Here is a 25,039-nt window from a genome sequence, read left to right as displayed (position 1 = left end):
CTCTTAAATACACCTTCTTTAGGAAGTCTGCTTTGATCCCCTACGACTGGGGTAGGTGCACTGCCGCTGTGCTTCACAGACTCTGTGCTTACCCCATCACAGCACTTAACATGTGTAATGCTAATACCCTCATATCTGTCTATACTCTCCACTACATTGTAAGCTCCCTGAAAGTGGGGACTAGGTCTTCTTTATCACTGAAGCCCCATGCACAGTAAGTGATAGATTCCTGACCAGTGAAATTACCAGATATGAAGTATTAGGGCAAAAGAAAGTAAAGTAAGGAAAAAGAGAATAAGGAATATGGACAAAATGTGATTCATGGGTAAATCAGTTTTCAAAGATTAACACTGTGGGGCACCTGAGTGGCTCAGTCAGTTGAGCATCCAACTCTTGGTTTCAAGCTCAGGTCATGATCTCATGGATCGTGTGATCAAGCCCCAAGTCAGGCTCCATGCTTGGTGCAGGGTCTGCTTGAGATCCTATCACTTTGCCCCTCCCCCTACTTGTGTGTTCACTCTCTCTCTCTCTCTCTCAAATCAACGAATAAATCTTTAAAAAACAAACAAATCTTTAAAAAAAACCAATCAAAACCCCAAATATTAACACTGTTATCCTACCTAGGACTTAACAGAAAAATTAAAAGATTTGCAGAAAAACTTGGGACCCCTTAGCTTTCCTCATATCAAAGGTGGTAAGACCCTGAGAACCATTCAACAAGTCTGGGTAAAGGAAAAGGATGGAAAATGAGATGAAGGCTACCCCTACAGAAGAAATTATGAAACTGACGTAAAATTAAACAAAATCTGACACATACCCGGGCAAAATTTCTGGCCAACATGCATCAAAATTCATTTCAGAAGTCAATAAAGAGGGGTGCCTGGGTGGCTCAGTTGGTTAAGTATCTACCTTCAGCTCAGGTCATGATCTCAGGGTCCTAGGATCGAGTCCCATGTCTGGGTCCCTGCTCAGTGGGGAGCCTGCTTCTCCCTCTGCCCCTCCACCCCCCACTCATTCTCTTTCAAATAAATAAAATCTTTAAAAAAAAAGAAGTCAATAAAGATGGTGAACTGAACATGCATGATCTACTTTTACTGCTTCTCTTGCAGATTAAAGCATGAACCAACCTATAAGACCAGAGAGAGTAGGAGAGTAGATGATGGTGGGGGAAGAAGGTTAGAAGCTGAAAAGCAGATGAGGAGGAGGTAGATGATTTAATGGAAGCAAGAAAACTGAATCCTGTGTAGGTGGTGGAGAGCACTGAGAATTCCCAAGAGTCAACTGGTGGCACCAGGTTTCTCTAGATATCAGGGTGAAGCGGAACTAAACTAAGGAAGAGTGGCCAAAAATCTGTTTTAATTTAGACACAGCTTGATCCCCAGATCTCATATTCTGCTCTACAAAGTGGAATGACCACCTCTCAACACCACTATTTTGGCAAAAGAATTATTCTCGGGAGGGAGTAAAACAGAATGTCTCTGGCTGGAGAGCACCAGGAACATTTAAGGGTGGGGTGCTATAATAGACCCAAGTATATTGTTGACTTAATCCCCTGTATTCATACTCGGGTGCTGAGACCCACTCCTCCTTACCCTGTAGCCCTCCCACTTAGCTTCCAGAATATTGGCAGCCAGGCCTCCACCTTTCAGGCAGGGGATTAGCAGAACCTGCTCTGGAGACTCTGAATAGCCTAGGAAAAATGACCTGAAGATACTGATTCTTGATATTGATTCCACAGGATAACGGGCAACCAGATTACTCCACAGCTCATAGCTGACCCATAGCAACCCACCCCTCACCACTTGCTCAGAGCTTCCACTCAGTTTGCCTTGTTTTTACTTTTTATTTTGAAATAATTTTAGACTTACAGAGAAAGTTCAAAGGGAAACAAAAGTACAGAGAGTTCCTATGCATCCTTCATCCAGCTTAAAGATTTTGGGGGGGGGTGCCTGGGTGGCTCAGTAGTTGGGCGTCTGCCTTCGGCTCAGGTCATGATCCCAGGGTCCTGAGATCGAGCCCTGTGTCGGGCTCCCTGCTCCGCAGGAAGCCTGCTTCTCCCTCTCCCACTCCCCCTGCTTGTGTTCCCTCTCTCGCTGTTTCTGTCAAATAAATAAAATCTTTAAAAAGATTTTGACAGGAGGGTTTTTTTAAATGTGGCTCATCCCAACCAAGAAGTTGGACAGTATTGATTTTGAGCAAGCAGGCCATGCTTCGGCATCAAATGACTACATATTTGGGACATCTTAAAATAGTCTTGATGTAATGTAATCTTCCAAGGGTATATCTACTTGTGGTTTTACTTTTTTATAACAATACTTTTTTTGGTGTTGTTAAAAATACACTCACAAATCTGAAAGAAATTCATTGTCAGACCATGTTTCCCCATGATGTGTGTGTCCTGCTCTGCCAAGCAGAGCTGTAGTTTTGCTCTCCCCATTTTCTCTTCTATTCTCTCCCATGTGGCCTCTTTCACACGCAAATTTACCTCTTGTGTCTCATCTTATCGACAGGCATCACCAAACACAAGCTCCTTTCATCTTTTTACCTTCTTCCCACTCATACTATGTCTCTATGTACACGCACCTCCTCATCTTCAAGTTCCTACGTATTTATTTTCTCTTCCAGCATGTGAGCCTTTCCCTCTTTTTCTCCCACATCCCTTCACCCTCACTTTTGGCTTCCCCCAGATTCCTTGGCCCTCCCACCTCTCCTCTCTCCCACTGACTGGAGCAACTCCTGCCCCGGGTCCTAGTTCAGGGAAATCTGCCCAAGTGGCTGAGGGGATAATTAGGGCAAGGGTGGGGGTGCAGATGCAAGGACGCTGGCCATGAGGAGACCAGGTGGCCAGCCAGGGTTTCCCAGGCCTCCGTGGCAGGAGGGGGTAGGCCTGAACTAAAGGATGGGGCCGCCAAAGCAGGAGACAGAGGCCGAGTCCTGCTGCTCGACAGCCGGAGTGCATACACAGAAGCCACTAGAAACGCTCTGTGGCCTGGATGGGGTCTGAGAGTTGTCAGTTGGCCATACTGACCTAGACAGCCAATTAAGGCATGTTCAAGGTCGGCTGAACAGAACAGTCTTTTAAACTAGGCTAAATCCCCTGTTAGGAGTTGCTGATTTTTCTCCCCATAAATTTTCCAGATTTATAGTCATAGTAAGAACTGAAAGACAAATCAAGCAAGGATACTGAAAAATCAGACACACACTGAACATTAGAGTTATTGTACTTTTGTAAACAAACTAGGTATTTGGTGAACACTGAGGGATCTAATAGGTATGCTTGATGAGAATTTGTACTGGGAAGAAATTTAAGATCTAGGTCAGGAATGATTAATATGCATGGAGGAAGTCATCAACATTTAAGCATAAGCAATATGAATCTCATTAAACCTTCAATCACTTCCTATTGCCTGAAGGAACTGGTGGTAGTTTAATGATTAAAGCAGTAACATTAAAGTAGAAAACAGTAATAGAAAATGAATCTGACCCTTATAAAAGGAGCTAGCACAAAGGACCAATCCACCTGAGCCGACTCTGAAGACTCTCCGCCGCAACTGTGATTTTTCTTTAACGTGCACTATCTCCTCGTCCCCTGAGCTAGAAGGCTTTGCTGAAAAGTGACTGCTGCAAGAGACGTGTGCGGGCTTTCTGCTTTCCTTTTTTTAATCCAGGTAATTGATAATCTTTCACATGCTTCCCAACAGGCCATCATAGTGCTGTTTGTCGTTTTGTCCACTTACTGCCGCTATCAGCAGAGAACAGCACCTCCCTCTGCCCCAGCCTTCTCCTGCTGCGACGCTCACTCACTTTTCTGATTGCTCAGCAATGCCCTGAACAGCTGCTATTCACAGAGCATAAAGTAGGGGAGAAATGACAGAAGACAACAGAGGAGCTGTCTTTTGAAATATCAATTCCTAGAGGGGCTAGTTTTCAGCCGCATCAGCCAGTTGGCAGCAAGTATGGTAGGGGTGTTCTTTTCATCCCTGACCTATTTTTATTTGATCTTATAGGAAAATCATAAACTTACTAATGACAGAGACAAGAGTATGATGCCCCAAATTCAGAATTATCACAGTGCCTAAGAGAAGGATAAACAAGAGTGTGCTACAGAGACTCCAAGTATGAGAGATAAAAGGACCTCAAGGTTAATTTTCCTAAGTTAATATTTCAGTAATTTATAAGCTTTTTCTGTGGATGTGGTAGAAGTTTTTTAAAATCATGGTTGTATTGGGCGCCTGGGTGGCTCAGTTGGTTAAGCAACTGCCTTCGGCTCAGGTCATGATCCTGGAGTCCTGGGATCGAGTCCCGCATCGGGCTCCCTGCTCAGCGGGGAGTCTGCTTCTCCCTCTGACCCTCCCCCCTCTCATGCTCTCTCTCTCTAGTAAGTAAGTAAATAAATAAAATCTTTAAAAAAATAAATAAAATCATGGTTGTATTACTAGTAGCCCTTCTTAGGAAAAAATCATTTTAGGAACACCTACTCTATCAAAATGATACGACTGTGACTTTCATTCTTCTTTATATATCTTCATAATACCTTAATATTACCACTACAGATAGTTAGTAAGGGCTTATTATGTGTCATGCACTGTGCTAAGAGCCAATGGTAGATGGTCCCCAATGAACCAGCCTCCTGGCATTCATACCCTGGTTGGCCACACTGTGCTGTTCTGTGTGATTGACAGCATATGGCAGGAGTGATGGAAGTCACTTCTCAGATTAGGTTATAAAGAACTGTGGATTCTGTCATGGGCACTCTGATTCTCTCTCTCTCAAATCACCAGTTCTAGAAGAAGCAGGCTGCTATGTTGTAAGCAGTCCTGTGTGTAAAGACATAGGTGGCAAAAACGTGAAGTCTCCACAAGTAACGGAGGCCTGCTGTGAGCCATGTGAATGAGCTTGGAAACAGGTCTTCCAGCCCCAATCAAGTTGTGAGATGAGTGTATCTCCAGCCAATAGCTCAACTGCAACCTCCTGAGAGGTCCTGAGCCAGGGGCACCCAGCTAAGCCACGCCCAGGTTCCCGGCCCTCAGGAACTGTGACATGATAAGTGTTTGTTGTTTGGGATAACTGGTTAACATAGCAATAGGTGACTAATACCACTGTCAGGCATTATTTCTTAAATCCTCATAGCAGCCGAGTAAGGTTGGTACTTGTCTCGTCCTGATTTTAAAAAATGAAGAAACTAGAGGTGCCGGGGTAGTCAGTCCGTTGAGGGGCCACCTCTTGGTTTTGGCTGGGGTCATGATCTCAGGGTCATGGGATCCAGCCCTGGGGTGGGCTCTGCGCTCAGTGGGGAGTCTGCGTGAGATTCTCTCTCTTCCTCTCCCTCTGCCTCTCCCCCATCCTGTCTTCATGGAGCTTACACTCTGGTTATGAGAAACAGACATAAATATATGAAAGATAGTGATTAGTGTTATGGAGAAAATACAGGGTGATTAGGTCCTGCTAAGGTGACATTTGAGTAGATAAAAAAAGAAATGAATCTGTGAGCAGTGTAGATAGCTCAAGGAAGAGTGTTAACACGCAGAAGAATGGCAAGGGCAGAATGTGCTGGCTGTGTTCAAGGAACATTAAGGAAGCCACTGTGACTGAGAAGGATAGCTTGGGAGGATGACGTGTCTGGAAGCCAAATGATGAAAGTGTTTGAAGGAGGAGGAGGTAGTTAACTATGTCAGGTGTTGCTGGTAGTTCGCATAACATAAGGGCTCTTCGGATTTAGTGATTGATTTGGTGTTTTTTTTTTTAACGAGAGAAGTGATGGAGTCATAGGATCTACTTTTAAAAAGTAATTTAAGAGAAATTAAGAGGAGAGAAATTAAAAATGGAGTATAGACTGTTTTTGAAGTTTTGCTCAGAAGTGGAGTTGAGAAATGGGCAGCTAGAGGAAGACACAGGATAAAGTTAGATGACTTTATTTTTGCTTTTTAAAAAGGGATGTACAATTTACATACAATGAAATGCACACTAAGTACATGATTCAGTGAGGTTTGAGGTCCCCCCCCAACAAATAGCTGCTCTGGGGGGGATTGAATTTAAAACCCAATTTTTGGGAGATTGAGACATGCAACAGATCTGGTGGGCGGCATTCCTCTTTGTTTTGTTTTGTTTTTGAAACAATTGCACACTTACAGAAAAGTTGGAAATGTAAAAATACAAAGACCTTTTTTCCCTGAACTATTTGAGAATAAATTGCTGACTTGATGAACCATCACCACATACGCTTTAATGTATGTTTACTGTGAACAAGAACATTAGTATACATGGCCAGAATATAATCATCAAAATTAGAAAATTAATATCAATACATTATCACCATTTAATTCTCAGACTCTTTAAATTTTCCCACTTGTCCCCAAAGACCCTTTATAGCAAAGGGATCCAGTTTAATTAGGATCAGGGCTTACATCTGGTTGCCTTGTTTCTTTTGTCCCCTTCAGACTGGAACAGTTGTCAGTCTTTTCTCGACTTTCATGACCTTGACACCTTTGAAGATGGCAGACCAGTTATTTTGTAGAATGTCCCTCAGTTTGGGTTTATCTGATGTTTGCTCATGGTTATTTCAGGTTCTGTATCTTTGGTAGGGATATCACAGAAGTGATGTGCAGATCTTACAGCACCTGTCAGTTTTTCATTAAACTTCCAATTCATTTATTTAGTTCCCATTTTATTGAGTGGATTATAATCTGTTCCTATAATTTATTTTGGTCCTTATATTGTCCCTGATTTGGCCGGTGGGAGCCCAGTTCATGCTGGCTTCTATGTTTTGTTTATTTTTTTAAGGATTTTATTTATTTATTAGAAAGAGAGCACGAGAGTGGGGTGAGGGGCAGAGGGAGAAGCAGACTCCCCGCTGAGCAGGGAGCCCAATGCGGGACTCGATCCCAGGACCCTGGAATCATGACCTGAGCCAAAGGCAGACGCTTAACCAACTGAGCCACCCAGGAGCCCTGGCTTCTGTGTTTTTACATGTCCTCCTCCTTATCTGATTATACTTCATTCTTTGATTACTTTCTGGAACAAGATATTCTAAGCTCATCTGTTATCTCTGCAACGGCTCTGGAATCAGCCATTTCTCCAAGGAGCCTTGTTGGCTTTTCCCTCCCCACCCCTCTCCCCCCATCCCTCCCTCCCTCTCTCTCTCTCTCTCTCTCTCTTTGTTTCTGAAGAGGAAAATGGCATTTCAAAGCCAAGATCTGCTAGGTGAGCAGGTGAGCTCACTGCTGTTAGTGTTCTCACATTAATGAGAGTGGGCCTTCTCAGTGGACAGAATTTTGCTCCTTCCCTTTCTTTTTTTTTTTTTCCCTAAAGATTTGTTTATTTATTTGAGAGAGAGAGCACGAGCAGGAAGGGCAGAGGGAGAGGAGGAGAGAATCTCAAGCAAACTCCGAGCTGAGTGCAGAGCCTGACGCAAGGCTCTGTCTCATGACCCTGAGATCATGACCCGAGCCGAAACCAAAAGTCAGAGGCTTAACCGACTGAGCCACCCAAGCACCCCAAACTGTGCACTTTATATAGGTGAACCGTATGGTCTACGAATTATATTTCAATAAAGTTGTTTAAAAAAAAACAAAACTAAAGGCCTCCATACTTCTCTAGAGCCACCACCATCACTTTTCATCAGTTCCTTCCATTGCTAAAATTTTGGTCTAAGTCACCATGACTTCCTGTGGCCAAATTCACTGACCTTTACTGAGCCATCAGGAAACTTCCTCCTGAGCCTCTCTTTTCCTGACTAGGCTATTGGTTTCTGCCAATTCCTGTTCTGCTTTGGCAACTCCTCTCCTCCTATAAGTCCCCTTTTAACCACCAGAGCCTGTGGATTTCTCCCCTGCATCATTCCTCCTGCATCCATCTCTCCCCTTCCTTCCTGTGGTCACTGCATTAGTTCAGGCCCCCATTTCTCTGTTTCTACCACCACCTCCTAACTGACCTGCAATGGTTTTTCCTCTCCAATACATCCACGACACCACCAACAGCACATGTGAACAGAGACCTCACTTCACTTGTTTGTCAAAAAACTCTGCTGCCCATAAGACAGACCCTCAGGTGGCCCTCAGGGCTCTCCACGACCTGGCCCTAACCTGTATTATTAATCATCTCCTATAACTCCCCTACACAAATGCTCAGCTCTAGCCAAACATTCCACTCCAGAGCGCTCTAGCCATGTCTTGACTTCTCCTGTACCCACATGGCTTTCCCACCACTGCCCTGCCTTAGCCCCTTAGGAATGGCCCCACCCCCAGGCTCCTTGCTGACCGCCTGACTCATCTATCAAGGCGCAATTCAACAGAGTGCCCAATTCTGTGAAGTGAGCACTCCCCCTCCAAATGAGCTTTCCTTCCTCTTATTCTCAGAGCCCCATTATATGTTTTGCACTGTTAAATGTATGTTGCTGCTGCCTCCAGTTAAATTAAAAACTATACGCGCCCATTCAGAAGTCACCTCCATCATGAAACTGCTGACTACCCTCAAACCTTTCCATTTCCTCACTCTTCACTCCCACTATACCTGTTCTTTGACCTGGCTAGTAATTCTCATCTTAGAACTCCTTACCCCCCAAACTATCAGCCTCTTCTCTTTTTACTTCTACAACCTAGATTATTCATTATAATAATAATGGACCCAGAAATAAATGAAATAGACAGGGTCCGTGTCCTTAGGAAACTTACAGCCTAGGGTAGACTCTAGAATTCATTAAATCAATCCCCTTCTTGCCAACCACCTACTTCCCTGACACCCTGGTCTTTCCAGGGCATCCACCTGGAAAACTCCAGTCAATTCCACTATCTACCTTCACTCTTTCATACACACAAGAAGATGCCCATTTGGAGAAAATCACATAGTAGCAATGAATGGGGCCATTGCAAATACACTGACTCTAATTTCACTTGGATCTCAACACTGCTGGGCAATCCTTCTATTATCCCTTATCAGTTTCCTCTCCTATTTCCCAATCCCCTACCTCATTTCATCTCCGATCTCTGCAAACATGTACAGAAAGAAATAGAAGTCATTGGGGGAATGAGGAGCTTCTTCAAATTTCTTTTCCCTCTCCCACTTGAAGAACTATCTACATGCATACCTATCATTTCTCCAACCCTAAGGGAGAAGTCTAGTATCTTCACCTCTTCTCACACACGTGCTTCAGCTGTCCCATTCAGGTGGCCCCCAAATCCTATATACTGCCAAAAGTAGCTGGTTCCAACCCCCTCTCTGGCTACTCCCTAGCTCTCACCCTCCTTGGCCTACCACATTAAACTAGCAAAGCTCTCAGAGGCTGCAGAGTTTCTCACCTCCATCTCTGCCTTTGGATAAGAGGGTGCCTTTGGACAACCTGTCTCTAGACTCCTTCTTCTGACCAGGCCCTCCTTGCACAGCAGGACTCAATCCAGTCTTCTCTGTGAAGCTGAAGACCCCTCGGTCTATACTGGATGATCCCATTGCACCACTTGCTTACGTCTCTCTGTGCATCTATCTTACTCTGTTGCAGTAACTGACTTACATGTCTGATCCCCCCTAAAAGACTGTGAACTCAGAGAGGACAAGAAACGTGGATTTCAAGTCCATTACAGTGTTAGTGTCACATTCTTCATTACCTAGGTTCCTTTTGTGTTTCCACAACATGTCGATCAAATCTCTTCTCTCTCCCTGTTAATTTACTGCTTTGTGATCAGAGAATGTAGTTCATGTAATTTTTTTTCTAGAACTTTTTAAGGTTTTTAGTGGCATAACATCAAATTTTATCCCAATTTCATGTATATTTGTAAAAAACAATCTTTAATCCAAGGTATCAAATTTAATATTAAATCAGATTTACTAATTATAACATTCTGAACTTCAGTAACCTTATTATGTCTACTTCAATTGCCAAATTAGAGGCGTGCTAAAGTTTCCCACTATGATTGTGGTTTTATCCTTTTGCTTTTAACAGCTCTTGCTTTATGTATTTTATGTATTTTAACATGTATTTTGCTTTATGCATTATGTATTTTGCTTTATGTATTATGTATTTATGTTATTTGATTCATATTCATTATTAATAACTATATTGAAACAACACTAACTAGCCACTTTTCCTTCTCCTTATGGAACTTGCATTCTGGTGGGGAGATGGGCAACAGCAACAAAAATGACAAATAAGTAAATCATACAGTGTGTTACAACGTGTTAAGTGCTATGAGTAGGGCCTTAGAGGATATTATAAGGACTTCGGCTCTTACTCTGAGTGAAACAGGTTTTGAACAAAAGAGTGACATGGTCTGACTGACATTTTTAAAAGTTCAGTCTGGCTGTTGTGCTGAGAATCGAGTTGAGGAGGGTGAGGGTAGAAACAGGGAGACCAGCAGTGGGTTATTACAGTAATCCTGGTAAGAAACAACAGTGGCTATAGAGGGGAGGGGGGTGGGGGGATGGGTTAGCCTGGTGATGGGTATTAAAGAGGGCACATTCTGCGTGGAGCACTGGGTGTTATGCACAATGAATCATGGAACACTACATCAAAAGCTAATGATGTATGGTGATTAACAATAAAATTTTTTTTAAAAAAAGAAACAACAGTGGCTCAACTCAGGGTGGTGACAAAAATGCATTCTGGGTATATCTTTTTTTTTTTTAAGATTTTATTTATTTATTTATTTATTTAAAGATTTATTTATTTATTTATTTATTTGACAGAGACATAGCAAGAGAGGGAACACATGCAGGGGGAGTGAGAGAGGGAGAAGCAGGCTTCCCGCCGAGCAGGGAGCCCAATGCGGGGCTCGATCCCAGGACCCTGGGATCATGACCTGAGCCGAAGGCAGATGCTTAACCAACTGAACCACCCAGCCGCCCCTTTTCTGGGTATATCTTAAAGGTAGAGGAAACAGGATTTCTTGGCAGATTAGGTACAGAGTGAGAAGAAGAAAGGAACTGGGGGTGATTCAAAGGTTTATGGTCTGAGAAACTGACAGACAAAATTAACCATCAACTAAGGTAGGGAAGTTTTTGGAATGGAGCAAATTTTAGGGAAGAGATTTTAAGTCCAGTTTTAGAGTTTTGGACATGTTGATTTTGAGATGTCTTAGACATCCAAGTGGAAATGTTCAGTAGGCAGTTGAATGTATGAGCCTAGAATTTAGGAGAAAGGTCTTGGCTGAATGCATAAATATGGGAGTTGCCAGCTTAATGGATCTGATGAGATTATCAAGGGAATGGTGAGTGTACAGAGAGAAAAGGTACATGAATTTCTTTGTTCTGTTTGATGCTTCTTGCCCTAAATTCTCTTCTGCCCACTTGTAATATTGCTACTTTGCTTTTTCTCAATGAATATTTCTGTTGACAAATTTGGCCATGGGTTAATTTTCTAGCTCAGTTCTCCTGGAAACCTGATAAAGATGGAATGTCAGCCATCATATTAAGTACTATCACTTATGATAAAAAATTACTCCAGATTGATTAACTTCACTGAAGCTACAGATAAATTTTAAATATCTAGCGAAAACCTATACTTTGTTGTGTGTGGTGACTCCAGGATCTGCAGGAGACAGTACATGCCTGCGTGAACTCCCAAGTGGCTCTTTGTAGGCCTTCTACTGAAATTAGTTATTGCTGGCTAGTAAATATTATAAACTGTTCCAGTTACCATTGCTGTATAACAAGTTAATCAAAACTTGACAGTATAAAAGAAAAAAAACCTAATAATTTTATTATGCTCATGGATTATTTGGGTCAGGAATTCCAAAATGAATGTCTGAGGCTGCTTGAAGTCTAAGGCCCTTAGTCAAGAAGACTTGAAGGCTGAGGATGATTCAATGGTTGAGGCTAGAACCCTCTGAAGGCTCATCCACTCACATGTCTGGTGATGCAATGACTCAAAAACTAGATTTCCTGACCAGACCACCTTCAAGTAGCCTCTCCAAGTGGCTTGGCTTTCTCACAGCACGGTCGCCCCAGGGAAGTTGGTTTTTTTACAAGACAACCCAGGCTCTAAGCATGACTGTTCCAGTGAACAAGGCAGAGGCTGCATCCCTTTTTATCCCCTTTCATGACAGCCTTGAAAGTCACAAAGCATCACCTCCCCCATTCTCTTTTGGTTGAAGCAGTCACAAGACAGTGTAGATTCAAGGAGAGGGGACATAGACCCCACTTTTCCAAGGAGGAGTATCAAAGAATTTAGATAATCTAAGGGAAACGCCTTTTTTTTCCCCCAAATCACATCTTACTTTAGGAAATTAATGAAAGCCATGCATATTTTCTTTCAGAAATCTGCTCATGTAGACAAAATTTTGCATATATCTGGGAAGTTCATTCCTTCTCTCTCCATTGCATTCAAGAAACAGCCTTCAATTGTCACAGCTCACACTTATCCCATTAAGGACTCCTATGTCCACTCCCCTGATTCTGGGCTGCCTTGTGATTGCTTCAACCAATGGAGAACATCTGCCATAAGGAAAGGGGCATTTCTTATGCTAGGTGTTGTCACAGGTTCTCTCACTTAATTTTCATTTGACTTAGATGACTTTATACCCTCTCCTTTTTTTAACAGATGAAGTGAAATTCAGAAAGTTTAAGTTATTTTTTAAATAGACTTAATTTATTTTTATTTTTTTAAGATTTTGTTTATTTATTTGACAGAGAGAGAGAGAGAGAGAGAGAGAGCGCACACAAGCAGGACGAGCTGCAGGCAGAGGGAGAGGGAGAAGCAGGCTTCCCGCTGAGCAGGGAGCCCAATGCTGAGCTTGATCCTAGGACCCTGTGATCATGACCTGAGCCGAAGGCAGACACTTAACCAACTGAGCCACCCAGATGCCCCTAGACTTCATTTTTAGAGCAGTTTTACGTTCACAGCGAAGTTGAGTGGAAAATTAAGTTACTTTTCTTCATCATGTGATAAGTCGTAGAGACAGCATCCAAAATCAGATCTTTATCCAGTTGCCTTTCATCTTATATACAATGACCCTTTGGATATTAAGAAGCATATTTATTGTAAGCACAAGATCTGACATTTCACTAGATGCAAAATTGAGTCTCTTGCTATAGTGTGAATGACTAATGCTATGAGACTCAACTTGCAACAAGCTCTGGGGGACATTCAATCCTTTTTACCTTATAATCTTCTACTCTAACATTAAGTTATAGTAAGAATTCCCTAAATTCATTTTTCAAAATGTTACTTCTGTCAATAGCTTTTGGTTTTCTACTTTGAATCTTGCAATCCTGCCTTAGGATTCTGTTTCAATACTGCATGATCCTTACATATACTTTCATAAAATTAAAGCAGTAGATACACAATTAAAAATAAACCCACATTACTCTAAGCAACTCATTGGTCACTTTTGGAAGATAAAGTTGTTATTTAAAAACTAGTAAATAAAGAGAACAAACCAAGCATTTAACTTTCCAGGATGATATCTATCAGGGTAATTAAATACTTGATGAGAAAGTTTCTCTCTGTAGACATTTTTCAACAATAAATCAAGAAGGAATGATTGAATTAAGATACTGCCATTTTGCAAACTCCGATGACCTAATGGAGCCAAGTAATGATCACCAGTGGCCACTAACATCGCAAAAAGCAACACCCTATGAAGTATTCTTGCTCCTCCCCCAAAAAAGTCTAACCTAAATCAGGCCAGGCCTTAGATCTAACAGTGAGCTTACAGAGGAACATTTTAAATGAGCCCATTAGATATACAATCTGCAAAATCCAGAATGTGGAAAGCTCCATAGGGCAGATATACTAACCAGCTGCTTCAACAAATAAATTTCAAGAAAAAAAGACCAAAAAGTGGGAAAGTAAACCTATAGATTAAAAAAAAAATGGGGGGCACCTGGGTGGCTCCATTGTTAAGCGTCTGCCTTCGGCTCAGGTTGTGGCCCCAGGGTACTGGGATCGAGCCTGCATCAAGCCCCGTGCCCTGCTCGGCAGGAAATCTGCTTCTCCCTCTCCCACTCCCCCTGCTTGTGTTCCCTCTCTCACTGTGTCTCTCTCTGTCAAATAAATAAAATCTTAAAAAAAAAAAGTGACTTTCTCTTCTGGCCATGTTGACATAACTGTTACTAGAATTCCCTCCTGTCCTACACAACTAAATTAACTAGACAAAACATGAAGGAGCTATTTTTTTTTAGCACTGGATATTGAACAATGCAAACGGTGAACCTTGAGGGTAAACAAATACACCAAGTGAACCCAGACTGTCCCCAATGTTCTGCCTGGGGAAACCATTCCAATTGTGGCATTTGGAGGTGGAAGCTGAGCCAAACACAGCACCTCGCTGCTTAGTTAGGGAGGCAGAGAGCAGAGATCTGGTTGCTGACGCAGCGGGAATCTGCATGTCACAGTAGTGGAAGGGAGGCACAAGGCCTACTAGACAGTAGCTGCCGTAGGCTGAGTGTGAACAGGGATTCTAGAGGTTGCAGGGCCAAGAGAAGTTGGAGTCCCAGCTTAAACAGAGTTGAAAAACCTCATTGAGCTTAAAATGCATTGAACTGAGACCTCAGAAAGACCATGCCTTAGGAGTAAGAACCACACATTAGCTGAGCAAGGGTGGGCAAATTAAGACCTGGCTCACTGTTTTTGTAAAGAAAATTTTATTGGAATATAGCCATGCTCATTTGTTTAATACTATTTATGCAGCTTTTGCACTCTATTGGCAAGTGGAAGAGTTGCAATAGAGACCACAGGGTCCACAAAAGCCTAAGATATTTACTACCTGGCCCTCTATAATAGAAAAAGTTTGCAGACCTCTGCACTAGAGTAAGGGCTACACTCTAGGTCTAAGGGCAAAACAAACAGATCCACTCTAACAAAGAATAAAACCAAGGCTGGTGGAAACAAAAAGATTTTCCAGTGATTTAACTGCCTGTCAGAACAAAACTCAACATATTTTAAAGAAAAACAACATAATCTGTACAAGGTATTATTCATTATGTCACATATACAATTCCATATTAGATAACATTTAAAGAAGCAGAAAAATGTGACCCCACAATCAAGGGAAAAAAAAAGGTAGACCTCACCTGTGCCCACCCCAGGCCAGGGGTTCTCCACCTCCATCCAGTGAGATGCACCATGCACTGATGACAATGCAGTGGACAAGGGCAAAGTGAGGGTCACCAGGCTCAGACTGGGGCTAATGCTTCTGGCACTGCACCTACCCACACAGATTTATTCAAATCAAATAACTGTTGTAACACTTTCAAGTAACTCCTCCCAGAATTTCTTGGCTGCCCCAAATCCAGCTGGTGCTCTGCAGTCCACAGCTAGTTTCTCTAGTTTCTTTATGATCCTGTTATCCCTTCTATATCTATTCTGTTTAGAGATTCAGGCCAAGAAACACCTATACTATCCCATCTTCTAAACCCAATTCAAATGGCATCTAGACATCCAGTGTGACAAGGAAAAAACAGGTCTTCATCAAATCTGCTAATTCCACACCTTATTGACTCAGAGAATGCTTAGGATCCCAAATTTGATTGGTTTGAAGAGCATGTGAAGGTTTTGATTGTTTTGAAGAGTATGTGAGGGTTTTGACTAGATGATAAAGGTCAATATTAACATTCAAAATGAGTTGAGATGATTACTTTAATGTGGCTTAAGAAATATGGACACGTAAAACTCTACTTTGAAAATGAGAATAGGGGCATCTGGGTGGCTCAGTCAGTTAAGCATCTGACTCTGGATTTCAGCCCATGATCTCAGGGTTGTGAGATCAGCCCCACATTCGGCTCTGCGCTGGGTGTGAAGATTGCTTAAGAGTCTCTCTCTCTCCCTCTGCCTCCCCTCCCTCTCTAAAAGAAAGAAAGGAAAGAAAGGAAAGAAAGGAAAGAAAGAAAGGAAAGAAAGAAAGGAAAGAAAGAAAGAAAGAAAGAAAGAAAGAAAGAAAGAAAGAAAGAAAGAAAGAAAGAAAGAAAGAAAGAAAGAAAGAAAGAAAGAAAGAAAAAAGAAAGAAAGAAAGAAAAGAAAGAAAGAAAATGAGAATAATTTTTTCTTACCTAGAGATAAAGAATGGAATGTGGAACAGAGATTCAATTTTCGTTTGGTTAAATCTTCAAGGCCATAAAACAGGTAATACAAAAAGCTTTCCATGAGCTCCTTTAGAAGAAATTTCTAGACATTACTATAAATCCTCAATGCACTGTTTCAGCAGTACTGATATAACGCCTGTGTACTCAGGATAAAGTTTTACATTGTTAAGCTATTACTGTTCTCTTTGAGAACTGAACTCTTCCCCCTCTGCGGCTTTGGGTTTGACATTGCATTTGACTTTTTATATAGTAATTGACATGTGCCAGGGCAATGATGGATTGGAATCTACCCCAAATCAAAGCATAATGAGTGAATTTTGTTTATATACTTATCACCTATTCTTCATCAACAAAAGCACGAGATTCATTTAGCTAAACTGATTCCAAAGAGTCAAAATACATTGACCTCAATTAATTTCAAAATGCTTATTTCTGCATATGTTGAATAGTTTTTACAATTTAAAAATGTATCTGTAAAAAGAAAAAAAAGATAGGATCACTCACACACACACAAACACATACACACACGCGTATCTGTTTTGAAGGTAAAATTGTGAAATCTTGAAATTAAAAAGGCAAATATGTGCAGGAGCCACAACTGTAAATCAAGTATTTGGGAAGTGAAAACTGGAAACTTACCTACATTAAATTCAGAAAGACTTTTATACTCTTTCTATAAATAGTTTTTTAAAAAATCAGAGAGGTGCCTAGGTGGCTCAGTCAGTTAAGCATCAGACTCTTGATATCAGCTCAGGTCATGATCTCAGGTTTGGAGGATCTAGCCCTACGTTGGGCTCTGTGCTCAGCAGGGAGTCTGCTTCTCTCCCTCTACCCCTCCCCCTGCTATTGTGCTCTTGCATGCACTCTCTCTCTCTCTTTTTAAAGATTTTATCCCTTTATTTGAGAGAGAGAGACAGAGACAGAGTACGAGTGGGGAGGAGGAAGAAGCAGACTCCCCACTGAGCAGGGAGCCCAACACGGGGCTTGATCCCAGGACCCTGGGACTGTGACCCAAGCTGAAGGCAGATGCTTAACTGACTAAGCCACCCAGGCACCACCCTCTTCCTCTCTTTCTAAAATAAATAATCTTAAAAAAAAAAAAACAAAACTCAATCAGAATACCCATATTTAGCATACTTTCTGTTCTCAGTCAGTATCTTTAGATAGTTAGAACCTGATCCTAAGCCTAACGTGGGCCTGACTCTGGAGAGTAAATCTTTTCACAATTGCCTCAATGCACAGAAAGCTTTTTAAAAATAGACCCTCTCTAAGGTCTTTTGTTTTCATGGTCACATGCTAAAGCTTAGATGTTCCAGTATCTAATATGGCCACACTGGTCTTGATAACCAAAGTCATTTTTTTCTCATCTTCACGAACCTACGCTGGAACAACCATATCCAACAGATCTCAAGCTACTGTGTGTGTGAATGAACATTCCCTTTTGTTTCATATCTGAATGCGGTACATCTATTTCAGGTTGTACATTGTGTTTGTGTATTTACGCTTTGATTCATAGTAACTTCTCATGTTATAGAATTGATCTGCATTGACACAAACTGTAAATAAAAAGAAATGGCTGAGAGAACAGAAAACCAAGCAGTCAGTAAAACAGGAACAGACCCTGAAATCACCCAGATGACGGAATTAACAGATAAGGACTTTAAAAATGGTTAGTAAAAATATGTATGTTCAAGTACTTAAAGGAAAAGGTAGACATAATAAGTGAACATCTGGGAAATCTCAACAGAGAAATGGAAACTATAGGAAAAGAACCAATCGAAAATTCTAGAACTGATATGTAGGATATATGAAGAAAATAAAAAGGGCTCCCTGTCTTTCAGAGATACATAATGAAAAATCTACAGGTGAAATTATATGATATCTGGGATGTGCTTCAAAATAATCCAGTTTCAGGGAGAGAGTGGCTAGGGGTAAAGCTAAAACAAGAGTGGCCATAAGTTGGTGATTATTATAACTAGGTGATAGGTATGTGGGAGTTTATCTTACTGCTCTCTCTACTTTTGTGTATGTTTGAAATTCTCCATATTCTGGGGCGCCTGGGTGGCTCAGTCAGTCAGTCGTCTGCCTTCAGCTTAGGTCATGATCTCAGGGGTCCTGGGATTGAGCCCCCGAGGCTAGTTGGGCTCCCTGCTCAGTGAGGAGTCTGCTTCTCCCTTTGCCCCTCTCCCCCCACTTGCATATGTGCACACACTCTCTCTCAAATAGTTAAAGTCTTAAAAAAAAAGAAATTCTCCATGTTCAGACGCTAAAAAAGAAAATCCAATCCCCACAAGAAAAAGCTGTTTTAACTGCAAAATAATACGTTCAAGTGATGTTCTGCATGCATATTATTCTCCTTCCATCTTTCCAAATTCCCTAAGATATATAGCATCCACTCTGCATTTTCAAAGATTTCCAGTGCTTGGGGAAAGTGGGCATTTCATAGAAACTGAGTATTTAGAAAATTTTCTCTTTCTCTCTCTCAGTACGTTATATACTTAGACACACATTAGGATACTGGTGTTTCATTTTACAAAATCGGATATTAAACTGTTCTATAACTTGCTTTTTCCAAACAATATATGTTGTAGACATCATTCCATGTCAACAAATACAGGTCAACATCATGGGTTTTGTTTTTTTTTTTTTTTTTAATGACTGCAAGTATTCATCATTGAGGATCTACATGTCCTACACTGTGCACTGAGATTTTATAATTTCAGTAGGAGACAGGAGCTATGTGTTAGAGAAAGCTGTTTCAAGCAGAGGAAAAACATAAGAACATATATGGCTTTAGGGACATGTCTGACTTTAGAGAATTTAGGACTATTATTTGATTATTAAGTATGTCTTAATCTATGAGTAACAAGCTATATTATAATAGAGTTGGAAGGTATTTGTTAAAAAATATATTAGCGGGGCGCCTGGGGGGCTCAGTTGGTTAAGCGGCTGCCTTCGGCTCAGGTCATAATCCCAGGGTCCTGGGATCGAGCCCCGCATCGGGCTCCCTGCTCGGCAGGGAGCCTGCTTCTCCCTCTCCCTCTGCCTGCCTCTCTGCCTACTTGTTCTCTCTCTGTATCTCTCTGCCAAATAAATAAACAAAATCTTTAAAAAAATAAAATAAAATAAATAAAAAAATATATTAGCAAAAATCCATTTCATTCTCTGGCTAGCAACATGAAGAGTTTAAGTCACAGGAAGCTCCTTATTACATTAGCATTTTCCAAACTGCACATAGACTACATCCCAAAACTTAATTCTAACTTGGTTTGGCAAAATTGAGGATACATTTTCCTACAGAAGCTATACAAGATAGTAAGGATCTCAGGTCAATCGACAAAAGTTTAAAGTACTTAATTCATGAGGTACAACAGCCCCTCCCTGACCTGGAGGTTAAATTTTTGAAAACCATTATGGTAAGAGAATTCTCAGCAGAAGAATCGATGGCTTTAGAGTCACAAATGAACAGAAGCACTTGTAAATACTTTTTACATTTGTTAAACTAAAAAAACCAAGAATAATGAAATATTAGTAGCATTATATGCATCTTAAATTACAGTATAGTAATGCATAATAATACAAATATTCTATTTGGATATATGACATAATACTTGGATAACAAAAATGCTTAATATATAAAATTCAAACACATCAAACACAAAAAAGTAAAAATCAGTCCAATCTCACCATCTAGAAATAACAACTATGAACATTTGAGTGAACATCATTCTAGATACCTCTTTGTGCATACATACACGAGAAAGCAAAGTTACATACTTTTACATAAGGGGGATACACTGTTCTATACCCTGCCTTTTTTTCCTCAATATGTGTCAATGACTATTTAAGTCTACAGTACATCGGCACCATCTTTTTTTTTCTTAAGATTTATTTATTTATTTGAGAAAGAGAGAGAGCATGAGCAGGAGGGGCAGAGGGAGAGGAAGAGAGAATCTCAGATTCCATGCAGAGCATGGAGCCCCATATGGGGCTTGATCTCATGACCCTGAGATCATGACCTGAACCGAAACCAAGAGTTGTACGCTTAACCGACTGAGCCACCCAGGTGCCCCTCGACATCATCTTTTCTAATGGCTGCATAGCACTCCAGTGCATGGATGAACCACAATTTATGTAGTCATTCTCTTACCAATGGACATTTCAGATTCTTTTTTTTTTAATGCTTTACTTATTTATTCATGAGAGTCAGAGAGAGAGAGAGAGAGAGAGAGAGAGGCAGAGGCAGAGGCAGAGGGAGGAGCAGGCTCCCCGCCCAGCAGGGAGCCCGATGCGGGATTCGATCCCAGGACCCTGGAATCACGACCCAAGCCGAAGGCAGACGCCCAACTATCTGAGCCACCCAGGCACTGGACATTTCAAATTCTGTCCAATATCACCAATATACAATTTCGTTCAAACACCTTTACATACTCATCATCATATTGGTCTCTTAGGATAAATTCCTAAAAGCAGAATTGTTAGGCAAAAGGCAGGTATACCTTACATCTTGACAGACATTGCCACCCAGCCCTCTGGAAAGGCCAGACTCTTTCACACACCCACCAGGCTTTCTTAGAGTTTGTGCCAGACTTGGCAACAGTCGGCCCCTCTCCTCTCACAGCGTCCGCTCCTTCCACATGGCTTGTTTCCACAGCAGGATAGTGCTTAGGTGCAGGGGTTTACTTCCATCTGCTTCCTTCATCTCTCCCATGGCTACACTGCTTAAACTTCAAGCACTTCTCTTTTAGATTTCTTCCCTTCCCCCATTTCAACTTCTTTTTTTCTAAGTCTGATTCACAATTCAAATAACCTGGAATGAAATTCTCATAGTTGCCAAAAAAGATACACAGAAGTAAAAGTGCCTGAAATTATTCTTGGAGAGGTATGGAATATAAAAAAGGAAGGAAGGAAGGGAGGGAGGAAGGAAGGGAAAAAATTCACTATCTAGACCTGTTATGTGAAGGAAACTGACATTTTGAGATACTGATTCTTTAGGCCTACCATACAATCTCAGTGCACAAATATTTCTATAGGAGGTTGCAATCTGAAAGGATTTTCATTCAGTTATGAAATTGAGTACTTACCATGTGCAGACACTGTGCTCCAGGCTTTGGGGAGACAAAGAAGGTAAGACACACCTGTAAGAAGCTCCCATTCTATGGGGGCGATAGAGGTGTAAACTAATATTTTTTAGAGAAGTGTACATACTTTGATGCCAGGTGACAAGTGTTGTGGTAAAGGTACGCCCCAAGTGCTACATAAGCAGAGTGGGTTGGTTTGTCTGGGCAGAAGCGAAGAAAGCTTAAAGGAGAGATGGCATTTATGTGTGCCCTTGAGGAATGAATGGTTTGTCAGGTGAAAAAGGACATTGCAGGAGCACAATTAAGGAGGTGCACAATGGTTAACCTTAGCAGCCATATAAAGATAGGGAACTGACAGAAGATGAGGCTGAAAAGATAAAATGAGGCCAGACTGTGCTGGAATTGTCTCTCCATGCTAAGGGACTTCATCTCAGCAGTGAAGAGTTCCCATAAGTTTTTCAGCAGGGAAGCATCATAATCAGAGCAGAATTTTAGAGAAAGAACTGTAGTTGTGGGGAAGAGGAGGGACTGAGGTGGAGACCAGTTACAAAGGCCCTGTCTAGCCAAGGAATGGTAGACTTATACCTAGACCATGCCGAAAACTGGAGGGATCCGAGAAATGGGATTTACTGGGATTAAGAGTACACTTATCATGATGCGCACCAAGTAATGTATAGAATTGTTGAATCATTATATTGTACATCTGAAAGGAACACTACTATAAGTTAATTATACTTGAATTAAAAATAAGTAAATACATAGCTTGGGGGTGGGGGAGAAATGGGATTTACTGGGGCACCTGGGTGGCTCAGATGGTTAAGTGTCTGCCTTTGCTCAGGTCGTGATCCCAGTGGCCTGGGACTGAGCCTTGTGTTGGGCTCCGTGCTCAGTGGGGAGTCTGCTTTTCCCTCTCCCTCTGCCCATGCCCCCTGCTTGTGTGCTCTCTCTCTCTCTGTCAAATAAATAAAATCTTAGGGGAAAAAAAGAAATAAAAAAAGAAATGGGATTTACTAACTCACTGGACAGAGAAAAAATTTTTTATAGATTTTATTTATTTGAGAGAGAGAGTAAGAGCATGGGGAATGACAAAGGGCGAGGGAGAAGCAGGCTCCCCACTGAGCAGATAGCCCGACGTGGTGCTCTATCCCAGGACCATGGGCTCATGACCTAAAATGAAGGCAGACACCCAACTGACTGAGCCACCCAGGCGCCCCAGGACAGAGAAATTAAAAAAAAAAAAAAAAAGGTGGGTACCAAGAGAACGCAAATGCTTTCACTTAAATACTGACTGTATGGTAATACCATTGATGGAGATAGAGTCTATAAGCCCAGAAGAAGATGTGGAGAAAAATATTCATTTCCACGTTGGACCTGTTGAGTTTAAAGGGCCTAAGAGACATCTAGGAAAAGATTCCCAACATAGAGCTGGCATTGAGGCTGGTGCCTAGTTCCAGCAGACGCTCTGTTCATTTTTTACAAATTGCCTAGATTTGACAGTCATTGAGGTAGATAAATTTGATTGGTGACAACAAAGAGAGAAAGCAGGGATGAAAGTTTAGGACAAAATCCTGGGGAACAATAATATTTAGAAACCTAACAGAGAGCCTAGTGAAAGTCTGGGAAAATCAGAGAGGTAGAAGACAAGCCAGGCTCATAAAAGTGACCACAGTGTAAAGGAGAAAGTATGCCCCACTTACTTGCATTCCCCATTCCTTCCCATACAAAGGATCCTGTGTAATGCCTTCAGGAGCTGGAACAAGGATTCCTATAAGCGGGGTTGGGAGTGAGAGACTAAGCAAGGAAGAGTTCCTGAGAACTGACAGTAGGCATTATGTGCTATGATCTGGGATTTCCTGCCAGTGCTAATACCAGGGAATACTTTCATCTCTAAAAGGCTGTTGTTACCTTATCTCTTGCTTTCAACAGATTGATATGTCCTTTCTCCTTTCTAATGTCACTACTCACCGTTTCTACTCATCCCTTAGTCCATGATGGCAGAGAGCAAGTCTTAACAGCCTCTCAATTCAGTATGTTTAGTACGTATAACTTTGAGCCAGTTACTACGCTTGTTAAACTGGACAGATAAAACATAGCTCCTGCTGAACAAGAATTAACAGGAGTGGGGATGTTGAGAGGAGGTTGGTGACTACGGTCTATAGGGTATACAGTGACTAAAGCTACAGTGAGCTGGAGAGTCATGAAAGAAACCTCATGCCTTCTTAACGGGTTAAAAAAAATGTTTTCTGCCTATTTTCCAGGAAGGAAAGATGCACATAGATGCTGATGATAAACCCTGACACAGAAAGCTTTATAGTGAATTGATTTACATCAATTTAAGTGTGTGAAAAGGAAGAAGAGAGAGGACAGGAGCCTTCATGAATTTACCCTTCGTTTTCCATCCTCGGGGCAAGTGGTACAGGACAACCTGTCTGCATTTTAAAACTAGCTATGGATAGTCCATAAAAGTGACCTTTCCTGGTCACTAAATCTCTCCCTGATGACACATTTTCTGTCCCTTTTCTAGTCAGAAGATCCCTCTTTTAGTTGTTGCAGCACTGTGGTATATAATGGAATGGGTTATAGGAACCAATAACCTGACCTGGCTTCCCTATAGCAGTCTTTCCCAGGATTGTCTAAACCACCATTTGTCAAAATCAGAAGTCACCCCCCCAAAAAATTAATATGCTATTTCTGTAATCTGCGGGGATTATATACATACACATACACATATATGTGTATATATATAAAATGTACGTGTGTGTGTGTTTTGGTTCCTCCTCTCCCTCGACTATCTCCCCAGATCCTCTTCACCATTACCTGTGGTACACAAAAAAAGCCTAAACACCATTATTTCTTGCCAAAAGAGGAAACAGAAAAGTAACTTGATTAGTAAACAGAGTTTGGCCTGGAGCCCAGATCTTAAGAGATGTAAATTGGGGCTTTTTTCACAGGGCTGCATTCTCCTGTTGACTTCCCTCTAATAACCAACCAGCCCAAAATACTACTTACATCACCTTCTTCTTGCACATCTCTCCCTTCAAATCTTCCTGTGGCTCCTCTCAAAATCTGTGCGGCCTTAGTCATATTACTTAACCTCCCTGCCTCACTTTTCTCGTCTGCAAACCGAGAGTAACGCCTAACTCATTGGGTTTTATTTATTTCCTTTTCACAGTACAGTGTTCCTTTATTTACTAAATGATCTTAAAATTCTAATTCCAAAAAATATGGAACGCTTTACGAATTTGCACATCATCCTTGCGCAGGGGCCACACTAATCTCTGTATCATTCCTATTTTAGTATAGGTGCTGCTGAAGCACGCACTAACTCATTGGGTTTTAAAAGGTAGCTAGCATATATAAGGTGCTGACGCAGTACCATGTACTTAAAAAACACTTAATAAACGGTAGCTATTTACTATGAAAATATTTACCACACAGGACTGCTGTTCCTATGTGCCTGACACCTAAGCAGTCCCTCAAAATATGTTAGTTCCCCTCTTTCCCAATCCTTGAAACAACTTCCTATTCTTTCTAACCAAGATTCAGAACAAATCTAACAAGGATTTCCCTAATTTACCTCCAAAAGTATCTGCACATTTACTAAAGTCTCACCATTCACGCAAGGGTAACACCTACTGAGAGCTACCCGGGCATGATTTCTTCGCTTCTTCACTTTAAGTCACTGTAACAGAATGATCACATGTTGCAAGTTTCCCAAAAGACGTATTGTATCATGCCAAGAGATACAAAACAATTGCTTTCTCTGTGGCAACTGGGTATCCAGGCGCGTTCCCGAGTTACCGTAGGTTCATCGCTCCGCAGCCAAAATAAGTAAGTTTGCTACACTAATCATACAACTGTTGGGGGAAGAAAACTTCAGACAACGTTCCATAAACCTCAAGGAGTGACTGCGAATAGATGCCACGCAGTGACGCGGTCCAGGCAAATGA

At 41.5% G+C, this 25,039-nt stretch overlaps 1 protein-coding gene and 1 pseudogene across 4 annotated transcripts in view; both read right to left on the bottom strand.

The window, feature by feature from the left end:
• Positions 1-25,039, bottom strand: part of METAP1D (methionyl aminopeptidase type 1D, mitochondrial) — an 83,991-nt gene that overhangs the window by 58,685 nt on the left and 267 nt on the right. Inside the window, exon 1 of one of the 4 annotated variants that reach the window (XM_027590462.1) lies at positions 22,787-22,854. The exons of 2 other annotated variants lie outside the window; for them this stretch is intronic. In XM_027590462.1, the coding sequence (XP_027446263.1) occupies positions 22,787-22,799 (13 nt within the window). In that variant the 5' untranslated portion in view covers positions 22,800-22,854. Of the gene's footprint in view, positions 1-15,000; positions 15,126-22,786; positions 22,855-25,039 lie in introns of those variants that run through there. One more of the 4 variants, XM_027590461.1, reaches the window with a different exon arrangement.
• LOC113921117 lies at positions 24,308-24,407 on the bottom strand (annotated as a pseudogene).

This window comes from Zalophus californianus, chromosome 3 (genome assembly GCF_009762305.2).
Source record: "Zalophus californianus isolate mZalCal1 chromosome 3, mZalCal1.pri.v2, whole genome shotgun sequence".
Taxonomy (NCBI): Eukaryota; Metazoa; Chordata; class Mammalia; order Carnivora; family Otariidae; genus Zalophus; species Zalophus californianus.
This window is presented reverse-complemented; position numbering and strand designations above follow the sequence as displayed.